The sequence below is a fragment of the Oncorhynchus nerka genome, linkage group LG2 (assembly GCF_034236695.1).
Source record: "Oncorhynchus nerka isolate Pitt River linkage group LG2, Oner_Uvic_2.0, whole genome shotgun sequence".
NCBI classification, from domain to species: Eukaryota; Metazoa; Chordata; class Actinopteri; order Salmoniformes; family Salmonidae; genus Oncorhynchus; species Oncorhynchus nerka.
This window is the reverse complement of record NC_088397.1, coordinates 6115177-6138376: the sequence shown is the minus strand read 5'-3', so window position 1 is coordinate 6138376 and position 23200 is coordinate 6115177. Positions and strand designations below refer to the sequence as shown.

The 23200-nt window shown below is 41.1% G+C and overlaps 2 protein-coding genes across 4 annotated transcripts; one reads left to right on the top strand and one right to left on the bottom strand.

Moving 5' to 3' along the window:
- Positions 1 to 433: 433 nt before the first annotated feature.
- LOC115117886 (zinc finger protein OZF-like) lies at positions 434 to 12045 on the top strand. Of its 3 annotated transcripts, none has more exons than XM_065022467.1 (5): positions 434 to 651; positions 1593 to 1831; positions 6702 to 6935; positions 8910 to 9050; positions 9660 to 9810. In XM_065022467.1, exons 2-5 carry the CDS (start codon positions 1729 to 1731, stop codon positions 9731 to 9733), a joined length of 552 nt encoding a protein of 183 aa, XP_064878539.1. In that variant the 5' UTR covers positions 434 to 651; positions 1593 to 1728; the 3' UTR covers positions 9734 to 9810. The 3 variants fall into 3 exon arrangements, with proteins under 3 accessions (XP_064878539.1, XP_064878538.1, XP_064878540.1); XM_065022466.1 differs by lacking the exon at positions 9660 to 9810 and adding an exon at positions 9853 to 12045 and having other exon boundaries at positions 441 to 651; XM_065022468.1 differs by having other exon boundaries at positions 443 to 651; positions 9604 to 9810.
- A 4954-nt stretch (positions 12046 to 16999) lies between these two features.
- LOC135573379 (gastrula zinc finger protein XlCGF71.1-like) lies at positions 17000 to 17932 on the bottom strand (the record flags this gene model as incomplete). The annotated part of the gene is made up of 1 exon (XM_065022504.1): positions 17000 to 17932. A coding segment is annotated over one exon (837 nt), but the record flags the coding sequence as incomplete, so codon positions are not given.
- Between the last annotated feature and the right edge of the window lie 5268 nt (positions 17933 to 23200).

Sequence of the window (23200 nt, the reverse complement as noted above, 5' to 3'; positions counted from 1 at the left end):
GAGACAACGAAAAATGGAGCAAACAGACCAAAAGTTGGAAACGAACATTGGTTTCTTTTGGAGCGCGATTCATAAAAAATTATATATTTTGGGGTGATCATTTGAGGTCAGGAAGATGGTAAAGGAGGCATGAGGAAAGGTAGAGTCAGTCAGAGTGACCAGTAATGGTTTTGTTTTGATTATCATGAGTCTCAGAAGAGTAGGAGAGAGCATTGTTTTTCGGAGCAGGGCACCGATCAAATGTGTTATATCTGGAGTTTCGTTGAAAGAGTGAAGAGTGTCTGCCTACTCATGTGATGCTGCAATTTGTAAGATACGCGAATAAACCACTGCAGTTATGAAATTGATAAAATAATGGTCATATTTCAAGTGTGTCGACTGAATATTTTTGGTATTTATTAGGATCTCCATTAGCCGCTGCAAATGTATCAGAATTGTTCACTTCTCTCATTGACTTGTCAAACCCAGGCTTGGTCCGCTTCACAAGCGTTCTCTGAAGTCTCGCGTTGTTACGTCTCTGGGTTTAGAAACTGGTAGTGGGGGAACAGGATGTTCCACGCAGGCGCACATCATTCTTCAGAATAAAGGATACGTCAGAATTGTGCAGCCGAGACGACAACTTCTGTGTCGCTTTCAAATGATTTACTACTGGTATGTAATAGCACGTTATAATATCGAAAGAACATGTAATAACATGCTAGGTAACAAATACGTCAAGTTATTATCACGTTTGATAAACGTTTTATGTGCTATTTTTATGTCAAAACGCGTGAGTGAACGTGATCACTTTTTTTTTTACAAATCACATAGTGACTTTGGGTTAGTCTGAGTGGATGTATATAATTTTGTCAAGGTCATTTCATTAAGGATCAATTTATTTGAGATTTCTGGGTTCGTTTTACATGTCGTTTTTGGTTTTGTGTAAAATTCACGAAATGGTAAAATGGCGGTTCCCCCTCGGTCTGCATCAACGCACTTCAGTGCAGCAGAGATGGACCATTTTACGGTTGCACTACTGTTTTGGAGCTGAATGTAATGATTATCAGTTTTCTACATGTGTGCTAATATTCAGACATATTCAGTTGTATCTGTCTATCTATAAATGGTGTGAACGGGAAATACTATTGGTTTTTGATATGAATAATACAGTGAAGACAATGTTATTCAGGAAAATAGTACATAGTACAAAGTGCTGCCTACAACATACTGCAACCTTGTACTAAATGGTTTTTGAGTCATTTATGTGAATTCAGGAAATCTACTATAGATTAAGTTAATTTAATTTCTGTAGCCTAATTTCAAGTGTATACATTGTCTAATGTGAATTAATTAATGTTTTGTCAATGCTTAGCTTCCAGATCTATTGAAATGAGATCAGTGCTAGACTTGGACAGGAGCTCACCGGAGCTGAGTACCAGCACCTCAAATTTCTACTGTTTGAGCTCATGTTCCTCTTATAGAATATTAGCTCAACACTATTGTGTAGCTCCTGCACCTAAAATAAACCATATTTTTAGAGAATAAAGTAAGTCTTGACAGTTCTGGCACTAACTTTTGTGTCCGTTTCTCTTTATTACTACTGGCCGACTCAGATTAAGTCTGAGGCCGGTAACATCAACAGTGAGGACAAACCCAACCTGCCTCTCTCCTTCCACACTGAGTCCAAACCTACAGTCACTGGGTCCATATTGTGACAGTGGAGCCCAGTTTGCACTGCAGGATCCAGAGATGGCATCAGTGAAGCTGGAAGACTGCAGTCAAACACTGGAGCTGAATGTCAACATTAAAGATGAAGAAGAGGAGGAGGAGATTGGAATATCTGTTTCTCATGGTAAGAGCAGGTTCTGTCTAACTAAGTTGGTGTTTTTCATTCCAACTTCCCAATGTGCAGGAAAAGTTGCTGTAGAACTGTTTAATTTTATTTCACCTCTATTTAACCAGATAGTCCAGGTGAGAACAAGTTCTCATTTACAACTGCGACCTGGCCAAGATAAAGCAAAGCAGTGCGACACAAACACAGAGTTACACATGGGATAAACAAACGTACAGTCAATAACACAATAGAAACATATATATGCAGTGTGTGAAAATGTAGTAAGATTAGGGAGGTAAGGAAATAAATAGGCCGTAGTGGTGAAATATTTACAATTTAGTATTAACACTAGAGGGATGGATGTGCAAGTAGAGATACTGGGGTGCAAAAGAGCAAAAATAAATAACAATATGGGGATGAAGTAGTTGGGTGGGCTATTTACAGATGGGCTGTGTACAGATGCAGTGATCGGTAAGCTGCTCTGACAGCTGATGCTTAAAGTTAGTGAGGGAGATATGTCTCCAGCTTCAGTGATTTTTGCAATTTGTTCCAGTCATTGGCAGCAGAGAACTGGAAGAACATGTGGCCAAATGAGGACTTGGCTTTGGGGATGACCAGTGAAATATACCTGCTTGATCGCTTGCTACGGGTGGGTGTTGCTATGGTGACCAGTGAGCTGAGATATGGCGGGGCTTTACCTAGCAAAGATGTATTGATGACCTGGAGCCAGTGGGTTTTGTGACCAATATGAAGCAAGGGCCCAGCCAACAAACAGGCCGCAGTGGTGGGTAGTATATGGGGCTTTGGTGACAAAACAGACGAGACTGTGATAGACTACATCCAATTTGCTGAGTAGAGTGTTGGAGGCTATTTTGTAAATTACATCGCCGAAGTCAGGGATGGGTAGGATAGTCCGTTTTACGAGGGTATGTTATGCAGCATGAGTGAAGGAGGCTTTGTTGCGAAACAGGAAGCCGATTCTAGATTTAATTTTGGTTTGGAGATGCTTAATGTGAGTCTGGAAGGAGAGTTTACAGTCTAACCAGACACCTAGGTATTTGTAGGTATAGAGTGGTGATTCTAGTCGGGCGGGTGCGGTCAGCGATCGGTTGAAGAGCATGCATTTAGTTTTACTAGCATTTAAGAGCAGTTGGAGGCCTTGGAAGGAGTGTTGTATGGCATTGAAGCTTGTCTGGAGGTTTGTTAACACAGTGTCCAAAGTATACAGAATGGTGTTGTCTGCGTAGAGGTGGATTAGAGAATCACCAGCAGCAAGAGCTACATCATTGATATATACAGAGAAAAGAGTCGGCCTGAGAATTGAACCCTGTGGCACCCTCAGAGACTGCCAGAGGTCCAGACAACAGGCCCTCCAATTTGACATTGAAAGCCTTGGCCAGATCGATGAAGATGGCTGCACAGTACTGTCTGTTATCGATGGTGGTTATGATATCGTTCAGGACTTTGAGCGTGGCTGAGGTGCACCCATGACCAACTCGGAAACCAGATTGCATAGCAGAGAAGGTAACTTGGCTTTCGAAGACTTTAGAAAGGCAGGGCAGGATTTCATGATGAACTGTTTCAATGAGAAGGTAGATGTTATTTCATGCTACTGAGACTTGGTGGTTTGACACCAGTATTGTCAGCATTTGTTTTATTCACTGGGCTGTCTGGAGTGATCAGAGTGTCAGCATTTGTTTTATTCACTGGGCTGTCTGGAGTGATCAGAGTGTAGACTAAAGAAGTGAAGTAGACAAACTGCCAGTGTTTTAAAGTTCTATGAAGTGAGTCTGTGTAGTTATTAACCCTTGTGATAGTGAGTAGAGGATGATATAGATCATCATTTTCATGACTTATGAGATACTTTTAGAATAGTTTTATTCCCCTTTTGTATTGCACAGCCTACTGCTATGAATACATACAGTACCAGCCTACTGATATGACTACATACAGTACCAGCCTACTGATATGAATACATACAGTACCAGCCTACTGATATGAATACATACAGTACCAGCCTACTGATATGACTACATACAGTACCAGCCTACTGATATGAATACATACAGTACCAGCCTACTGATATGAATACATACAGTACCAGCCTACTGATATGAATACATACAGTACCAGCCTACTGATATGACTACATACAGTACCAGCCTACTGATATGAATACATACAGTACCAGCCTACTGATATGAATACATACAGTACCAGCCTACTGATATGAATACATACAGTACCAGCCTACTGATATGACTACATACAGTACCAGCCTACTGATATGAATACATACACTACCAGCCTACTGATATGAATACATACAGTACCAGCCTACTGATATGAATACGTACAGTACCAGCCTACTGATATGAATACGTACAGTACCAGCCTACTCATATGTATGCATACAGTGCATTCGGAAAGTATTCAGACCCCTTGACTTTTTCCACATTTTGTTACGTTACAGCCTTATTCTAAAATGGATTAAATTTAAAAATGTTCCTCATCAATCTACCCACAATACCCCATAATGACAAAGCAAACGCATGGTTTTAGAAATGTTTAAACATTTATGAAAAAACGTCAAACAAATGCCTTATTTAAATAAGTATTCAGACCCTTTGCTATGAGACTCGACATTGAGCATCTTGTTTCCATTGATCATCCTTGAGATATTTCTTCAACTTGATTGTTGTCAACCTGTGGTAAATTCAATTGATTGGACATGATTTGGAAATGCACACACCTGACTATATAAGGTTCCACATTTGACAGTGCATTTCAGAGCAAATACCAAGCCATGAGGTCAAAGGAATTGTCCGTAGATCTCCACGAAAGGAAAAATTCACAAGCTGGTTAAATGGCGGCACCCGCTCGGTCTGCGTCAATGGACTTCAGTGCAGACAGTGTGGATGCAGCAGAGAGACAATTTTACGGTTGCACTACTGTTTTGAAACCAAATGTAATGATTGTGTTTTCTACATGTGTAATAATATTGACACATTCAGTTTGTGTTCATCTATAAACGTTACTATGGTGTGAACAGGAAATACAATTGTTTTTTGAAGTAAAACAGTGAATAAAGGTTATTAACGAAAATATCACAGTGTTGCCTAAAACAAACAGTAACCTTGTACTAAATGGTTTTTGAGTAATTTATGCATTTATCTACTACAGGTTAAGTTTTAGCTCAAAAGTATTGTGGAGCTCCTGCACCTACAGTGGGGAGAACAAGTATTTGATACACTGCCAATTTGCAGGCTTTCCTACTTACAAAGCATGTAAAGGTCTGTAATTTTTATCATAGGTACACTTCAACTGTGAGAGACGGAATCTAAAACAAAAATCCAGAAAATCATATTGTATAATTTTTAAGTAATTATTTTGCATTTTATTGCATGACATAAGTATTTGATCACCTACCAACCAGTAAGAATCAAACAGATTCCAACCTCTCCACAATGGCCAAGACCAGAGAGCTGTGTAAGGACATCAGGGATCAAATTGTAGACCTGCACAGGGCTGGGATGGGCTACAGGAAAATAGGCAAGCAGCTTGGTGAGAAGGCAACAACTGTTGGCGCAATTATTGGAAAATGGAAGAAGTTCAAGATGACGGTCAATCACCCTCGGTCTGGGGCTCCATGCAAGATCTCACCTCGTGGGGCATCAATGATCCTGAGGAAGGTGAGGGATCAGCCCAGAACTACACAGCAGGACCTGGTCAATGACCTGAAGAGAGCTGGGACCACAGTCTCAAAGAAAACCATTAGTAACACACTACGCCGTCATGGATTAAAATCCTGCAGCGCACGCAAGGTCCCCCTGCTCAAGCCAGCGCATCTCCAGGCCCATCTGAAGTTTGCCAATGACCATTTGGATGATCCAGAGGAGGAATGGGAGAAGGTCATGTGGTCTGATGAGACAAAAATAGAGCTCTTTGGTCTAAACTCCACTCGCCATGTTTGGAGGAAGAAGAAGGACGAGTACAACCCCAAGAACACCATCCCAACCGTGAAGCATGGAGGTGGAAACATCATTCTTTGGGGATACTTTTCTGCAAAGGGGACAGGACGACTGCACCGTATTGAGGGGAGGAAGGATGGGGCCATGTATCGCGAGATCTTGGCCAACAACCTTCTTCCCTCAGTAAGAGCATTGAAAATGGGTCGTGGCTGGGTCTTCCAGCATGACAACGACCCGAAACACACTAAGGAGCAACTAAGGAGTGGCTCCGTAAGAAGCATCTCAAGGTGCTGGAGTGGCCTAGCCAGTCTCCAGACCTGAACCCAATAGACAATCATTGGAGGGAGCTGAAAGTCTGTATTGCCCAGTGACAGCCCCGAAACCTGAAGGATCTGGAGAAGGTCTGTATGGAGGAGTGGGCCAAAATCCCTGCTGCAGTGTGTGCAAACCTGGTCAAGAACTACAGGAAACGTATGATCTCTGTAATTGCAAGCAAATGTTTCTGTACCAAATATTAAGTTCTGCTTTTCTGATGTATCAAATACTTATGTCATGCAATAAAATGCAAATGAATTACTTAAAAATCATACAATGTGATTTTCAGGATTTTTGTTTTAGATTCAGTCTCTCACAGTTGAAGTGTACCTATGATTAAAAAAATGAAAGACCTCTACATGCTTTGTAAGTCGGAAAACCTGCAAAATCGGCAGTGTATCAAATACTTGTTCTCCCCACTGTAAATACAAACAGTACCGGCACCCAAAATGAGTATCGGCAACTATTTCAGTCCAAGTGAATTGAATTAGATAATTGAACAAGAAAAAATATAATATATTTAATAGAGAATAAAGAAAGTGTCAGTTCTGTCAAGAAAATAACTTTTTTGTCTGCTTCTCTTATACTACTTGCTGACTCAGGTATGAGGCCGGTAACATCAACAGCGAGGACAAACCCAGCCTGCCTCTCTCCTTCCAAACTGAGTCCAAACCTACAGTCACTGGGTCCTGATTGTGACAGTGGAGCGCAGTTTGTACTGCAGGATCCAGAGATGGCATCAGTGAAGCTGGAAGACTGCAGTCAAACACTGGAGCTGAATGTCAACATTAAAGATGAAGAAGAGGAGGAGGAGATTGGGACATCTGTTAATCATGGTAAAAGCATGTTCTATCTAATGTTTTTGTTCGTTACATCTTCCCACTGTGTATGAAAAGTTGCTATAGAACTGTTTCATGGTGAACTGTTCCAATGAGAAGGTGGATGTTATTTCATGCTACTGAGACTTGCATGGTTTGACACCAGTATTGCCAGCATTTGTTTTATTCACTGGGCTGTCTGGAGTGATCAGAGTGTAGACTGAAGAAGTGAAGTAGACAATCTGCCAGTGTTTTAAAGTTCTATGAAATGAGTCTGTGATAGTGAGTGGAGGATGATATGGCTCATCTTTTTGACTTATGGGATAGTTTTAGATTAGTTTTATTCTCCTTTTGCATTGCGCAGCCTACTGATATGAATTACGTACAGGTAGCCTAGTGGTTGGAGAGATGGGCCAGTAATCGAAAGGTTGCTGGATCGAATCCCTGAGCTGACAAGGTAAAAATAAACTCAGCAAAAAAAGAAACAACCTCTTACAGTCAACTGCGTTTATTTTCAGCAAATTTAACATGTATACATATATTTGTAATATTTCTATGAACATAATAAGATTCAACAACTGATACAAAAAATTAAGAAGTTCCACAGACATGTGCCAAACAGAAATGGAATAATGTGTCTCTGAACAAAGGGGGGGTCAAAATCAAAAGTAACAGTCAGTATCTGGTGTGGCCACCAGCTGCATTAGGTACTACAGTGCATCTCCTCCTCGTGGACTGTATCAGATTTGCCAGTTCGTGCTGTGAGATGTTACCCCACTCTTCCACCAAGGCACCTGCAAGATCCCGGACATTTCCTGGGGGAATGGCCCTATCCCTCACCCTCCGATCCAACAGGTCCCAGATGTGCTCAATGGGATTGAGATCCGGGCTCTTCACTGGCCATGGCAGAACACTGACATTCCTGTCTAGCAGGTGTGATGTTCAGATGTATCGATCCTGTTCAGGTGTTGTGGTCTATTCCAAAGGTCAAAATCAACATCCTCACAAATTCTATGCAAATGAGATGTGTGCCGGAGGAGGCAGCGGCAGCTACCAATTTCTCCAGTGCTTAATGTGTAAATTAGGAGGTGCTGGACCCAAAAGTGAGCCTGAGAGGGGGGTCTCCGAGGTACCAGAACACATTAAATAAAAATACATTTTAAACTAAAGCATTGCATGCATTATCATGGCTTTAGCATACTGGCATATTATAATTGTTTTATTTTATTTAACTACAGAAGTCAGTTAAGAACAAATTCTTATTTACAGTGACGGCCTAGCCGTACCAAACCCGGACCTGGACCAATTGTGCCCTGCCCTAAGGGACTCCCAATCGCAGCCAGATGTGATACAGACTGGATACGAACCAGGGACTGTTGTGATGCCTCTTGCACTGAGATGCGGTGCCTTAGACCACTGTGCCATTAGGGAGCAGTGGTGTTGAGCCGCTTACAGAAGTTGCACACATGAAGTACATTTATTGTAGCCTTGAGTCTTGGAAAAATGTGGCCTTTTATAGATTAGAACAGTAGAACAGATTTCATGCCGTTCTACATCATTTTAGATGACTGGAGACGTTCGCAGAATCATTTTAATACCTCACAAATGACCAAAATGACAGACTACTTTGACACGGATAAACTGAGAATCTGAGATCAATAGAAACAACCTTGTCTATAATCCATCAATTTATTTGTTTAATTTTTATTTCAACTTTATTTAACCAGGTAGGCTAGTTGAGAACAAGTTCTCATTTACAACTGCGACCTGGCCAAGATAAAGCATAGCAGTGCAACAGAAACAACACAGTCAATAACACAATAGAAAACAAAGTCTATATACAGTGTGTGCAAATGGCATGAGGAGGTATGGCAATAAATAGGCCATAGTAGCAAAGTGATTACAATTTAGCAGATTAACACTGGAGTGATAGATGAGTAGATGATGATGAGCAGATGAGGACAAACCCAGCCTGCTTCTCTCCTTCCACAGCGAGTCCAAACCTACAGTTTGCACTGCAGGATCCAGAGATGGCATCAGTGAAGCTGGAAGACTGCAGTCAAACACTGAAGTTGAATGTCAATATTAAAGATGAAGAGGAGGAGGAGGAGATTGGGAAATCTGTTTCTCATGGTAAGACCAGGTTCTATCTAAATTTGTTGTTCCTTTCAACTTCCCACTGTGTATGAAAAGTTGTGGTAGAACTGTTTCATGATGAACTGTTTCAATGAGAAGGTAGATGTTATTTCATGCGACTCAGACTTGCATACCAGTATTGCCAGCATGTGTTTAATTCACTGGGCTGTCCTGAGTGATCAGAGAGTAGAATAAAGAAGTGAAGTAGACACGCTGCCAGTATTTTAAAGTTCTACAAAATTAGTATTTAAAAAACAAAATAAAAATATTTTACCTTTTTATCTAGGCAAGTCAGTTAAGAACAAATTATTATTTACATTGACGGCCTACCTCCCGGGCCAAACCCGGACGATGCTGGTCCAATTGTGCGCCACCCTATGGGACTCCTAATCACGGTCGGATGTGATACAGCCTGGTTACTAACCCTTGTGAGGATGAGGGGAGGATGATATGGCTCATAATTTTCACGACTTTTACCCACTTTTAGAAAAGTTTTATTCCCCTGTATTGTGCAGCCTTCTGATATGAATACATATGTCACCCGGTACAGACAGAAGAGGAGTGGCCCCCCCTCTGAGCCTGGTTCCTCTCTACGTTTCTTCCTAGGTTCCTGCTTGCTGTGGAGTTTTTCGTGGCCACTTTGCTTCTACATCTGCATTGCTTGCTCTTTGTGGTTTTAAGCTGGCTTTCTGTAGAACACTTTGTGACAACTGCTGATGTAAAAAGGGCTTCATAAAATACATTTGATTGACATGTATATCACACCAACTGACTGGTTCTTCTGATGTTGTTCACACAGGATACCATGTTGAGACATTCTCTACATCCAGAGAGCAACAGCAGAAAGATCACAGAGCTAAGAGGTCTCACCACTGCCCACATTGTGAGGAAATATTCCCATTTCTATCAAAGCTAAAAGTACACCTAAAAATACACACAGGAGAGAATCGGTATTCCTATACTGACGGTGGGAAGATTTTCACAACATCCAAGACTCTGACAGTTCATCAGAGAGTGCACACAGGAGAGAAGCTGTTCTCCTGCTCTGACTGTGTAAAATGTTTCACAACATCAGCTAGATTAAAAGTTCATCAGAGAACACACACAGGAGAGAAGCCTTACTTCTGCTCTGACTGTGCGGCGAGTTTCTCTCTACTGTGCAACTTAAAACGTCATGAACGTATACACACAGGAGAGAAGCTTTACTCCTGCTCTGACTGTGCGGCGAGTTTCTCTCTACTGTGCAACTTAAAACGACATGAACGTGTACACACAGGAGAGAAGCCTTATTCCTGCTCTGATTGTGGAAACAGTTATTCTCTACTGGGCCACTTAAAAAGACACCAACATATACATACAGGAGAGAAGCCTTACTCCTGCTCTGACTGTGGAAAGAGTTTCTCTAGACTGGGCCACTTAAAAACACATAAACATATACATACAGGAGAGAAGCCTTACTCCTGCTCTGACTGTGTAAAATGCTTCATAACATCAACTGAGCTAAAAGTTCATAAGAGAACACACACAGGAGAGAAGCCTTACTCCTGCTCTTATTGTGTAAAATGCTTCACAACATCAACTAGGCTAAAAGTTCATAAGAGAACACACACAGGAGAGAAGCCTTACATCTGCTCTAACTGTGCAGCAAGTTTCTCTCTACTGTGCCACTTAAAACGACATGAAAGTATACACACAGGGGTGAAGCCTTACTCCTGCTCTGACTGTGCGGCGAGTTTCTCTCTACTGTGCAACTTAAAACGACATGAACGAATACACACAGGAGAAAAGCCTCATCACTGCACTGACTGTGAGAAGAGATTCTACAGATTGGGCCATTTAAAAAGACACCAATGTGTACATAAAGGAGAGAAGGCCTCATCAGTTCTCTCAATCCAGCTAAGATTAGACACTCCACTTAATTCTAATCTCATAAAATAATTGGCAACGTTGAATTGGATCAAATACATCCTGTGGTGGAAAAAGTACCTAACGGTCAGACTGAGTGAAAGTAATGAAACCTTAATAGAAAATTACTCAATTAAAAGTGAGTCACCCAGTAAAATACTACTTCAGTAAAAGTATTTGTTTGTAAATATACTTAAGTATCAAAAGTAAAAGTATTAATAATTTCAAATTCCTTAAATTTAAGCAACCCAGATGGAACAATTGTCTTGTTTAAAAAAAAATATTACAGACAGCCAGGGGCAGACTCCAACACTCAGACATCATTTACAAACGAAGCATTTGTGTTTAGTGAGTCCGCCAGATCAGAGGCAGTAGGGAGGACCTGGGATGTTTTCTTGATAAGTGTGTGAATTGGACCATTTTCTGTCATGCTAATCATAAAAATGTAACGAGTACTTTTGGGTGTCAGGGAAGATGTATGGAGTAAAAATAAAATTATTTTCTTTAGGAATGTAGTGAAATAAACGTTGTCAACAATATAAATAGTAAAGTACAGATACCCCCCAAAAACTTCTAAATTAGTTTAAATAATTTTTACTTAAGTACTTTACACCACTGTATGCATCCATGCCGTGTGTCAGCATTACAGGCTGGTGGTGTGATGGTTGGGGTGTGTTTTCAGGACACACATTGGGCCTCTTGATAAAAGTTGAGCAATGTTTGAATGCCACAGGATATCTAAAGAATCATTGCCAATCAGGTGCCTCCCTTCATGGCAGCAGTGTATCCATCTGCAAGTTGTTTTTTTCAGCAGTATTATGCCACAAGGCTTGTCCAGGAATGGTTCCAAGAACATGACAGTGAATTCAGTTTACTGCAGTGGCCTGACGAGTCACCAGATCTCAATCCAATTGTTCATCTGTGGGAGGAGATGGAAGGAGCTATTCGGAGTAGAGATCTACTCCCAGATAACTTGACACAATTGTGGGAAGCATTGGAGTCAACATGGGCCAGCATCCCTGTGGAACACCTTCAACACCTTGTAGAGTCTATGCCCCGATGAATTGAGGCTGTTCTGAGGACAAGGGGGGGGTGTGGCCTTTCTTGCACTCAATATTAGGAATGTGTTCCTAATGTTTGTGCACTCAGTGTATATCAGATAAAGATGGCGTGATCAGTTCTCAGCATTATTTTCGGTGTATTATTTTATTACTAAGCTTTTGTTTAATGATAAACAGGCTATGAATCAACTACTTGTATTTATTAAATTGTCTTTTAATACTAGATTCATTATTTTAGTCATTGATGATGAATGTATTTGAATAACTGTATTGAATATAATTGATCTGGTGGCAGGTAGCCTAGCGGTTAGGAGTGTTGGGCCAGTAACTGAAAGGTCGCTGGTTTGAATCCCGAGCCGACTAGGTGAAAAATCTGTCAAGGCAATTATCCCTTATTTGTCCTGTAAGTCGCTCTGGATAAGAACATCTGCTAAATGACAATGTAATGAAAAAATATGTTTGTACATACATGTTTTCTCTCTTGTGTATAATTCAATGAAATAAACTCTTTAAAAATAGCCGGAAGAGTTTGTGCATATATTATGACGACATTTTGTGAAGTTTTCGTTTTGGGCTTTGTGTAAGGTTTTTTTCGGCTGTTTGTGCACACACATTTTTTCTTGGAGGCAAGTCGGTAGCCGAAGTTTAAGCCGGTTCTTTTGTGATTGGTCAACAGCACTCAACATTAATGACAGATTTGAGTTATCTATTTTGAGGAAGTGGCGATAGACCCTTTTTCAGTACTCAACACGCTGACGTCACTCACAGATGTGTGCGACTATTGGCAGCAGTCGTCTAGATGTACGTTTTTATTACTTCCAAACAAAATATCTTTGAGTTTATATAAGCTTACAATGTTTTGATTCTAGCTTGAACAGTCGCTAAGATCACAGAACGCTTTCGTTCATTGATATAGGCTATAGCGAAAGCCATTTTACTGGTTAAAGTGTTGTTGTTTTTTTAAGTATAATGCAGTTGATTTGTGATGATGACACAAACATATGAAGTAGGACATTCATACAAGCCTTAAAATACCATTTTGTAAACAGAGAAAGGGTTCTATGGCGTGTCAAAATGGACAAACAGTGCTACTGACACTTTCTCGTTTTTCAAGCAAAGGTCTTTTAAGGGAGTATGAGAGCACAATCGTTAGGTTCGCCTAGCCTTTTTAAGAGATGACAAAAGCAGTTTTCTTTATTAAATAAACATTAAATAAATTAATATTTATAGCACATGCTTAGAGCAAATCCATCTCTAACTAAATATAACTCCAAAGGAACCCTAATTAAAGGGATAGTTCAATCAAATTGCAAATGTCCACCTTGGTTTCATCACCCTGTATACAATCCAAATAATGTGCACTTCAACAGTGAAGTTCTGAAGATGGAGGAATTTCAGTACAGCAGTGTTCCCCAATCCTGGTCCCAAAGGGTATGTTTGTTTTTGCCCTCGCACTCTCATACCTTATTCAATTCAAAGGCTTGAGTTGTTTAGTTGAATCCAGTGTGTGAGTGTTAGGGGCAAAAACAAACAAACTCATGGATCCCCAGGACCAGGATGGGAAAAGAATGTAGTACATACCAAAAGGTGTGATAATGCAAATTATATGCAATTATCATTTTGCTCATTTGTTTGCATACAATTTGCATAAGCATCCCACTTTTTTCTCTGTACTGAAAGTGCTTTATATTGAAAACTTGACTGCTAACATGCAACCTTTTTGGCATTGTATTAACAGTGGACTAATGAACAAAACACGACGAGGATGTTTTTTTTGTTGTCAAAACTTCCCTTTCATAGAGCCTAGCTCCATTAAAGGAGTAGTTCACTATTTTACAACTTGAAGTCCTGTATGTAAGATTACTTGGTTTGTATTCAGGGGACTAGGTGTGTACTCAATATTTGTGGTGTGTACTCAGGAGATGAATCTCTGATCTTAGCAGTGCCTTTCTTACACCTTCGCAGCATTGCACTGTGGTTCTTCAGTGTTTTCCTGCCTCTGTTCGAACGGATCAAACATTTGTTGATCTTTACAAAATGTCTCCTGTTTCTGTCGTTTCCATCACGTTGCAATGATTGTTTTGCTAAATGTTTTTGTTGTAGACTTGGCCCAATGGAGACCTGGGACCAACTAGGCATTTTAACAGTCTGACCCTCTATATAGTCTTGGGTATATATTGAGCTCTAACAATGGGGCGTGGAAAAGGTCTGTTGAAATGAATACTGTAGTGATGTGAGAAAGGTAACATAAGCTTCCTCTCTGGTTCCATTCCCCAATACTAACTGGGTCATTACATTACAATATAATGCTAACATATGGAATTGTTTTAAGGTCATACCATGGATTGTTTAGATAATTGATTTAGAATTTTAGGACATTAGGTATAAAAATATATATATTGAATTTGGCCTTTACTACTATATCCCATCAAAACACATTGAATGACACCTTCATTAAAATACTAATGGTGAAAACTGATCAACACGTCATCAATATCTGATACATTTAGTATTTTATTAGGATCCTCAGCGGCTACTCTTCCTGGGGTCAAACAGGAAACACTAAAAATACATAATATACATACAGTGGGGCAAAAAAGTATCTAGTCAGCCACCAATTGTGCAAGTTCTCCCACTTAAAAAGATGAGGCCTGTAATTTTCATCATAGGTACACTTCAACTATGACAGACAAAATGAGAGAGAAAAAAATCCAGAAAATCACATTGTAGGATTTTTAATGAATTTATTTGCAATTTTATTTAAAATTATACACAAGAGAAGATGTTGCCCGGAAAAAATTAATGTACAAACATATCAATTAACTTCCAACATTTATTAAAATAAATTCATCAATGACTAAAACAATGAATCTAGCATTAAAAGGCAATTTAATAAACACTAGCCAATTCATAGCCTGTTTATCATGAAACAAAACGTGTTTGGTAATAAACAAAAATAATCCACCGAAACTAATGCAGAAAACTGATCATCGTTATCTGATACAGTGCATTCATAAAGTATTCAAACTGCTTGACTTTTTCCACCTTTTGTTACATTACAGCATTATTATAAAATGCATCAATCTACACACAACACTCCAAAATTACAACAAAAATCAGGTTTTTCAAAATTTCGCAAACATAGTCTTAGCTGTGTGCTTAGGGTCATTGTGTGAGGCCCTGCGCACTCTGGAGCAGGTTTTCTTCAAACCTGACTACCAAAGTCCATTTGATGTCACAAAGCTGGCCAGTACTTTAATAATATATCCTGTTGTCCTGGTTTCCAGTAGTTTGTAGAAGAGGATGTCTTCCTTAATTGACCCTCCAAAAACAACGGACATATACCAGGAGCTGTGCCAGGCCCGCCACGTCAGTTGACTCATCTAGCTGTAACGGACATATACCAGGAGCTGTGCCAGGCCAGCCACGTCTGTTGACTCATCCAGCTGTAACGCATAGAATTATTGGCTTGTAAGGCGAAGCAGTAATTGTTCCAAACATCTGCCATGTCACTGATGCGTTGTGAAAACGGTATAGTTTTTGGGGATTTTTCCCCCAGCCATATCTGCGGAAGCAGGAAGATTTAAGTCCTCCACAATAGTATGGTGCTTGCCTGTCCTAGACACTCGATAGCTCACCATATAAATGCTTCTAGCCCCTTCTTATTAATGGTATCTGCAGCTTTTATACATGTCTTACTACTCGAAAGTAGTCTCAACTCTCGCTCAAAAAACTCCTGTGGCTTATTTTTCAAATTGGCATGTTTTGTTTCTAAATGTCTGCGCAAGAGTGAAGGTTTCATCAAGTTGTGAGATATAAACACACTGTGGCTGAGGAAAGGCACATCCCTGTCTGTTGTTTGGTGTTTTGCCGGATAAGGAGGCAGTAGCTCTGACAGTTGTGATTCTGATGCAGCCCAGTGTCCATGCTAGCTGGGCTAACAACAAATGGAGAATTACTGATGCTAGCATTGGATGTGCTTATGGAAGCAGAACAACTTGTGTCGTTGACAGGTGCAGTACTGCTGGTAGTACCAGTACTACCAGTAGAGCTGGGACGTGTCTATGGAATCGAGCAAAAAAAAAAAAACACAGCAAAAAACTGACAAGATGCACAATGATCAGTAAAGAGAGACTAACATTCTATGATGCTCCCTTTCCTCTGCATTGTTCTCTCACAATGAGAAACAATAGGATTCTACACTTTCTTCATTTGATCCAATTCAAAGTTGCCATTTATTTTATGAGATGAGAATTAAGAGGAGTGACTAATCTTAGCTGGTCTGAGAGAACTGATAAGGCTTCTCGCAAGTGTGTAGCCGTTAGTGTTTTACATTGCCCAAATCGGGAGAAGCTGTTGTCACAGTAAGAGCAGAAGAAAGGCTTCTCTCCTGTGTGTGATCTCTGATGACCATTTAGCTCAGCTGATGATTTAAATCATTTTCCACAGTCAGAGCAGGAGTAAGGCTACTGTCCATTATGTATACCTTGGTGTCTTTTTAACTGGCCCATTTGAGAGAAACTCTTCCTACAGTCAGAGCAGGACTAAGGATTCTCTCCTCTATGTATACCTTGGTGACTTTTTAAGTGGCTCGATTGAGAGAAATTAGCCCCACAGTCAGAGCAAGAGTACGGCTTCTCTCTTGTGTGTACACGTTCATGTTGTTTTAGGTGGCTCGGTTGAGAGAAACTCGCGCTACAGTCAGAGCAGGACTAAGGATTCTCTCCTCTATGTATACCTTGGTGACTTTTTAAGTGGCTCGATTGAGAGAAATTAGCCCCACAGTCAGAGCAAGAGTACGGCTTCTCTCTTGTGTGTACACGTTCATGTTGTTTTAGGTGGCTCGGTTGAGAGAAACTCGCGCTACAGTCAGAGCAGAAGTAAGGCTTCTCTCCAGTGTGTGTTCTCTGGTGAACTTTTAGAACATTTAAATACGTGAAGCATTTTCCACAGTCAGAGCAAGAGTAAGGCTTCTCTCCTGTGTGTGTTCTCTGGTGAACTTTTAGCTCAGGTGATGTTCTGAAGCATTTTCCACAGTCCGAGCAGGAGAAAGGCTTCTCTCCTGTGTGTATACGTTCATGTTGTTTTAGGTGGCTCGATTGAGAAACTCGCCCCACAGTCAGAGCAGGAGTAAGGCTTCTCTCCTGTGTGTATACGTTCATGTGTTTTAAAGTTGCTCAGTCGAGAGAAACTATTTCCACAGTCAGAGCAGGAGTAAGGCTTCTCTCCGGTGTGTGTTCTTTGATGAACTTTTAGCTCAGATGATTGTATGAAGCATTTTCCACAGTCCGAGCAGGAGAAAGGCTTCTCTCCTGTGTGTATACGTTCATGTGTTTTAAAGTTGCACAGTCGAGAGAAACTATTTCCACAGTCCGAGCAGGAGTAAGGCTTCTCTCCGGTGTGTGTTCTTTGATGAACTTTTAGCTCAGATGATTGTGTGAAGCATTTTCCACAGTCAGAGCAGGAGTAAGGCTTCTCTCCTGTGTGTATACGTTCATGTTGTTTTAGGTGGCTCAGTTGAGAGAAACTCTTTCCACAGTCAGAGCAGAAGTAAGGCCTTTCTCCAGTGTGTGTTCTCCAGTGAACTTTCAGAACAGCTGATGTTATGAAGCATTTTCCACAGTCGGAGCAGGAGTAAGGCTTCTCTCCTTTGTGTATACGTTCATGTTGTTTTAGATAGCTCGAGTGAGAGAAACTCTTTTCACAGTCAGTGCAGGAATACAGATTCTCTCCTGTGTGTATTTTTAGGTGTATTTTTAGCTTTGACAGAACTGGGAAAATCTCCTCACAATGTGGGCAGTGGTGAGACCTCTTAGCTCTGTGATCTTCCTGCTGTTGCTCTCTGGATGTAGAGAATGTCTCAACATGATCTCCTGTGTGCACATCAGAAGAACCAGTCAGTTGGTGTAATATATACAGTACCAGTCAAAAGTGTGGACACACCTACTCTACATAATAGTGAAACATCAAAACCATGGTATTACACATATGGAATCATGTAGTAACCCCCCTCCCAAACAAGTGTTAAATCAAAATAGCTTGTATTTTAGATTGTTCAAAGTATTCACCCCTTGCCTTGACAGCTTGGCACAGTCTTGGCACTCTCTCAATCAGCTTCATCAGGAATGCTTTTCAAACAGTCTTGGCACTCTCTCAACCAGCTTCACCAGGAATGCTTTTCCAACAGTCTTGGCACTCTATCACTTATAAAATGTCCTCGTTTTGAAAGAAAAACATTTTTTTTGTAAAATAAAATATCAAATTGATAAATTGTGTAGACATGTTAATGTTGTAAATGACTATCGTGGCTGGAAACGGCAGATTTTTTAAATGGAATATCTACATAGGCCCATTATCAGCAACCATCACTCCTGTGTTCCAATGGCACGTTGTGTTAGCTAATCCAAGTTAATCATTTTAAAAAGGCTAATTGATCATTACAAAACACTTTTTTAAATGATACACTTGGATTAGCTAACACAACATTACATTGTAACACAGGAGTGATGGAGTGATGATTATATATTTTTTTAAGCAGTTTCCAGCCACAATAGTCATTTGCAACATTAACAATGTCGACACTGTTTTTCTGATCAATTTTATATTTAATTGGACAAAAAAGTGCTTTTCTTTCAAAACAAGGACATTTCTAAGTGACCACAAACTTTTGAACTGTAGTGTATGTATTCATGTCAGTAGGCTGTACTGTACAATACAAAAGGGGAATAAAACAGTCTTGAAGGAGTTCCCACATATGCTGAGCACTTGTTGGCTGCTTTTCCCTCACTCATAGAACTTTTAAAAACACAAGCAGTTTGTCTACCTCACTTCTTTAAATCTGCTAACACTTGGCAACCCCTACCCCGGTCAACAGCCCTGCACCCCCCACAGCAACTTTCCCAAGCCTCCCCCATTTCTGCTTCATGCAAATCCAGATAGCTGATGTTCTGAAAGAGGTGCAAAATCTGGACCCCTACAATTCAGCTGGGCTAGACAATCTAGACCCTTTCTTTCTAAAAAATTATCCACCGCAATTGTTGCAACCTCTATTACTGGCCGGTTCAACCTCTTTCATATCGTCTGAGATCCCCAAAGATTGGAAAGCTGCCGCAGTCCTCCCCCTCTTCAAAGGGGGAGACACTCTAGACCCAAACGGTTACAGACCTATATCTATCCTACCCTGCCTTTCTAAGTTCTTTGAAAGCCAAGTTAACAAACAGGTCACCGACCATTTCGAATCCCACCGTACCTTCTCCACTATGCAATCTGGTTTCCGAGCTGGTCATGGGTGCACCTCAGCCCCGCTGAGGGGGGGTGCCACAGGGTTCAATTCTTGGGACGACTCTTTTCTCTGTATACATCAATGATGTCGCTCTTGCTGCTGTTGAGTCTCTGATCCACCTCTATGCAGACAACACCATTCTGTATACCTCTGGCCCTTCTTTGGACACTGTGTTAACTAACCTCCAGACGAGCTTCAATGCCATACAACTCTCCTTCCGTGGCCTCCAACTGCTCTTAAATGCAAGTAAAACTAAATGCATGCTCTTCAACCAATCGCTGCCTGCACCTGGCTGCCCATCCAGCATCACTACTCTGGACGGTTCTGACTTAGAATATGTGGACAACTATAAATACCTAGGTGTCTGGCTAGACTGTAAACTCTCCTTCCAGACTCACATTAAACATCTCCATTCCAAAATTAAATCTAGAATCGGCTTCCTATTTCTCAACAAAGCATCCTTCACTCATGCTGCCAAACATACCCTCGTAAAACTGACTATCCGATTGATCCTTGACTTCGGCGATGTGATTTACAAAATAGCCTCCAACACTCTACTCAACAAATTGGATGCAGTCTATCATCTCCCTCACTAACTTTAAGCATCAGCTGTCAGAGCAGCTCACCATCCAAGTACATCATCCACAAACTGTTATTCATTTTTTTGCTCCTTTGCACCCCAGTATCTCTACTTGCACATTCATCTTCTGCACATCTATCACTCCAGTGTTTAATTGCTAAATTGTAATTACTTCCCCACTACGGCCTATTTATTGCCTTACCTCATTTGCACACAGTGTATATAGATTTTCTATTGTGTTATTGACTGTACGTTTGTTTATCCCATGTGTAACTGTGTTGTTGTTGTTTGTGTCACACTGCTTTGCTTTATCTTGGCCAGGTCGCAGTTGTAAATGGCCTACCTGGTTAAATAAAGGTGAAATAAAATATAAATAAAATACAGATAGCCCAGGGAATAAAACAAAATGCTGACAATACTGGTGTCAAGCCATACAAGCCTCCGTAGCATGAAATAACATCTACTTTCTCATTGAAACAGTTCATCATGAAACAGTTCTACACCAACTTTTCATGCACAGTGGGAAGTTGGAACGAATAACAAACTTCGTTAGATAGAACCCGCTCTTACCATGAGAAACAGATTTTCCAATCTTCTCCTCCTCTTCTTCATCTTTAATGTTGACATTCAGCTCCAGTGTTTGACTGCAGTCTTCCAGCTTCACTGATGCCATCTCTGGATCCTGCAGAGCAAACTGGGCTCCACTCTCACAATCAGCACCCAGTGACTATAGGTTTGGACTCAGTGTGGAAGGAGAGAGGCAGGCTGGGTTTGTCCTCACGGTTGATGTTACCGGCCTCAGACTTAATCTGAGTCGGCAAGTAGTAATAAAGAGAAAAAGACAGAAGTTAGTCTTGACAGTTCAGGCACTTTATTCCCTAAACATATATTATATTTCTTGTTCAATTATCTAATTCAGTGCTTGACTTGGACTGAAATAGGTGCCTGTGCTCATTTTGGGTGCCTGTACTGTTTATATTTAGGGGCAGGAACTACACAATACTGTTGAGCTAATATTCTATAAGAGGAACATGATCTCAAGCAGTAGAAATGTAAGTACTCTGCTCCGGTAAGCTCCTGTCCAAATCAAGCATGGATCTCATTTCAGTAGATCAGGTAGCTAAGCATTGGCAACAAATACAGGACTAACATCAGGACAAAGATCGAATCGTACTACACCGGCTCCAACGCTCGTCAGATGTGGCAGGGTTTGCAAACTATTACAGACTACAAAGGGAAGCACAGCCGAGAGCTGCCCAGTAACACGAGCCTATAACTTCTATGCTCGCGTTGAGGCAAGGAACACTGAAACATGCATGAGAGCATCAGCTGTTCCAGACGACTGTGTGACCATGCTCTCCGCAGCTGATGTGAGTAAGACCTTTAAACAGGTCAACATTCACAAGGCCGCTGGGCCAGATGGATTACCAGAACGTGTGCTCCAAGCATGCGCTGACCAACTGGCAAGTGTCTTCAATGATATTTTCAACCTCTCCCTGTCTGAGTCTGTAATACCAACATGTTTCAAGCAGACCACCATGGTTCCTGTGCCCAAGAACACTAAGGCAACCTGCCTAAATGACTACTGACCCGTAGCACTCACGAACTGTAGCAGTGAAATGCTTCGAAAGGCTGGTCATGGCTCACAACAGCATTATCCCAGAAACCCTAGACCCACTCCAATTTGTATACTGCACCAACAGATGATGCAATCTCTATTCCACTCCACAATGCCCTTTCTCACCTGGACAAAAGGAACACCTACGTGAGAATGCTATTCATTGACTACAGCTCAGCATTCAACACCATAGTACGCATCACTAAGCTAAGGACCCTGGGACTAAACACCTCCATCTGCAAATGGATCCTGGACTTCCTGACAGGCCACCTCCAGGTGGCAAGGGTAGGTAACAACATCCATCATACTGATCCTCAACGCGGGAACCCCTCAGGGGTGTGTACTCAGTCCCCTCCTGTACTCCCTGTTCACTCATGACTGTACGGCCAGGCACGACTCCAATACCACCATTAAGTTTGCTGATGACACAACAGTGGTGGGCCTAATCACAGACAATGATGAGAAAGCTTATAGGGAAGAGATCAGAGACCTGACTGTGTGGTGCAAGGACAACAACCTCTCCCGCAACGTGATCAAGACAAAAGGAGATGATTGTGGACTACAGGAAAAGGAAGACTGGGAATGGGAGTGTGCTCATTGACGGGGCTGTAGTGGAGCAGGTTGAGAGCTTCAAGTTTCTTGGAGTCCACATCACCAACAAACTAACATGGTCCAAGCACACCAAGACAGTCGTGAAGAGGACACAACAAAACCTATTCCCCTCAGGAGACTGAAAAGATTTGGCATGGGTCCTCAGATCCTCAAAAAGTTAATCAGCTGCACCATCGAGAGCATGGGACTAAACTGGTTGCAGCACTACCTGGTATGGCAACTGCTTGGCCTTTGACAACTGCTTGGCCTTTGACAACTGCTTGGCCTTTGACAACTGCTTGGCCTTTGACAACTGCTTGGCCTTTGACAACTGCTTGGCCTTTGACAACTGCTTGGCCTTTGACAACTGCAAGGCACTACAGAGTAGAGGTCGACCGATTATGATTTTTCAACGCCGATACCAATACCGATTATTGGAGGACCCAAAAAGCCGATACCGATTAATCGGCCAATTAAAAAAAAAATGTATTTGTAATAATGACAATTACAACAATACTGAATTAACACTTATTTTAACTTAATATAATACATCAATAAAATCAATTTAGCCTCAAGTAGATAATGAAACATGTTCAATTTGGTGTATATATTGCAAAAACAACGTGTTGGAGAAGAACGTAAAAGTGCAATATGTGCCATGTAAGAAAGCTAACGTTTCAGTTCCTTACTCAGAACATGAGAACATATGAAAGCTGGTGGTTCCTTTTAACATGAGTCTTCAATATTCCCAGGTAAGAAGTTTTAGGTTGTAGTTATTGTAGGACTATTTCCATCTATACCATTTGTATTGCATTAACCTTTGACTATTGGACGTTCTTATAGGCACTTTAGTATTGCCAGTGTAACAGTATAGCTTCCGTCCCTCTCCTCGCTCCTCCCTGGGCTCGAACCAGCAACACAACGACAACAGCCACCACATCGAAGCAGCGTTGCCCATGCAGAGCAAGGGAAACAACCATCCCAAGGCTCAGAGCGAGTGAAGTTTGAAACGCTATTAGCGCGCGCTAACTAGCCAGACATTTCACTTCGGTAACACCAGACTCATCTCCGGAGTTGATAGGCTTGAAGTCATAAACAGCGCAATGCTTG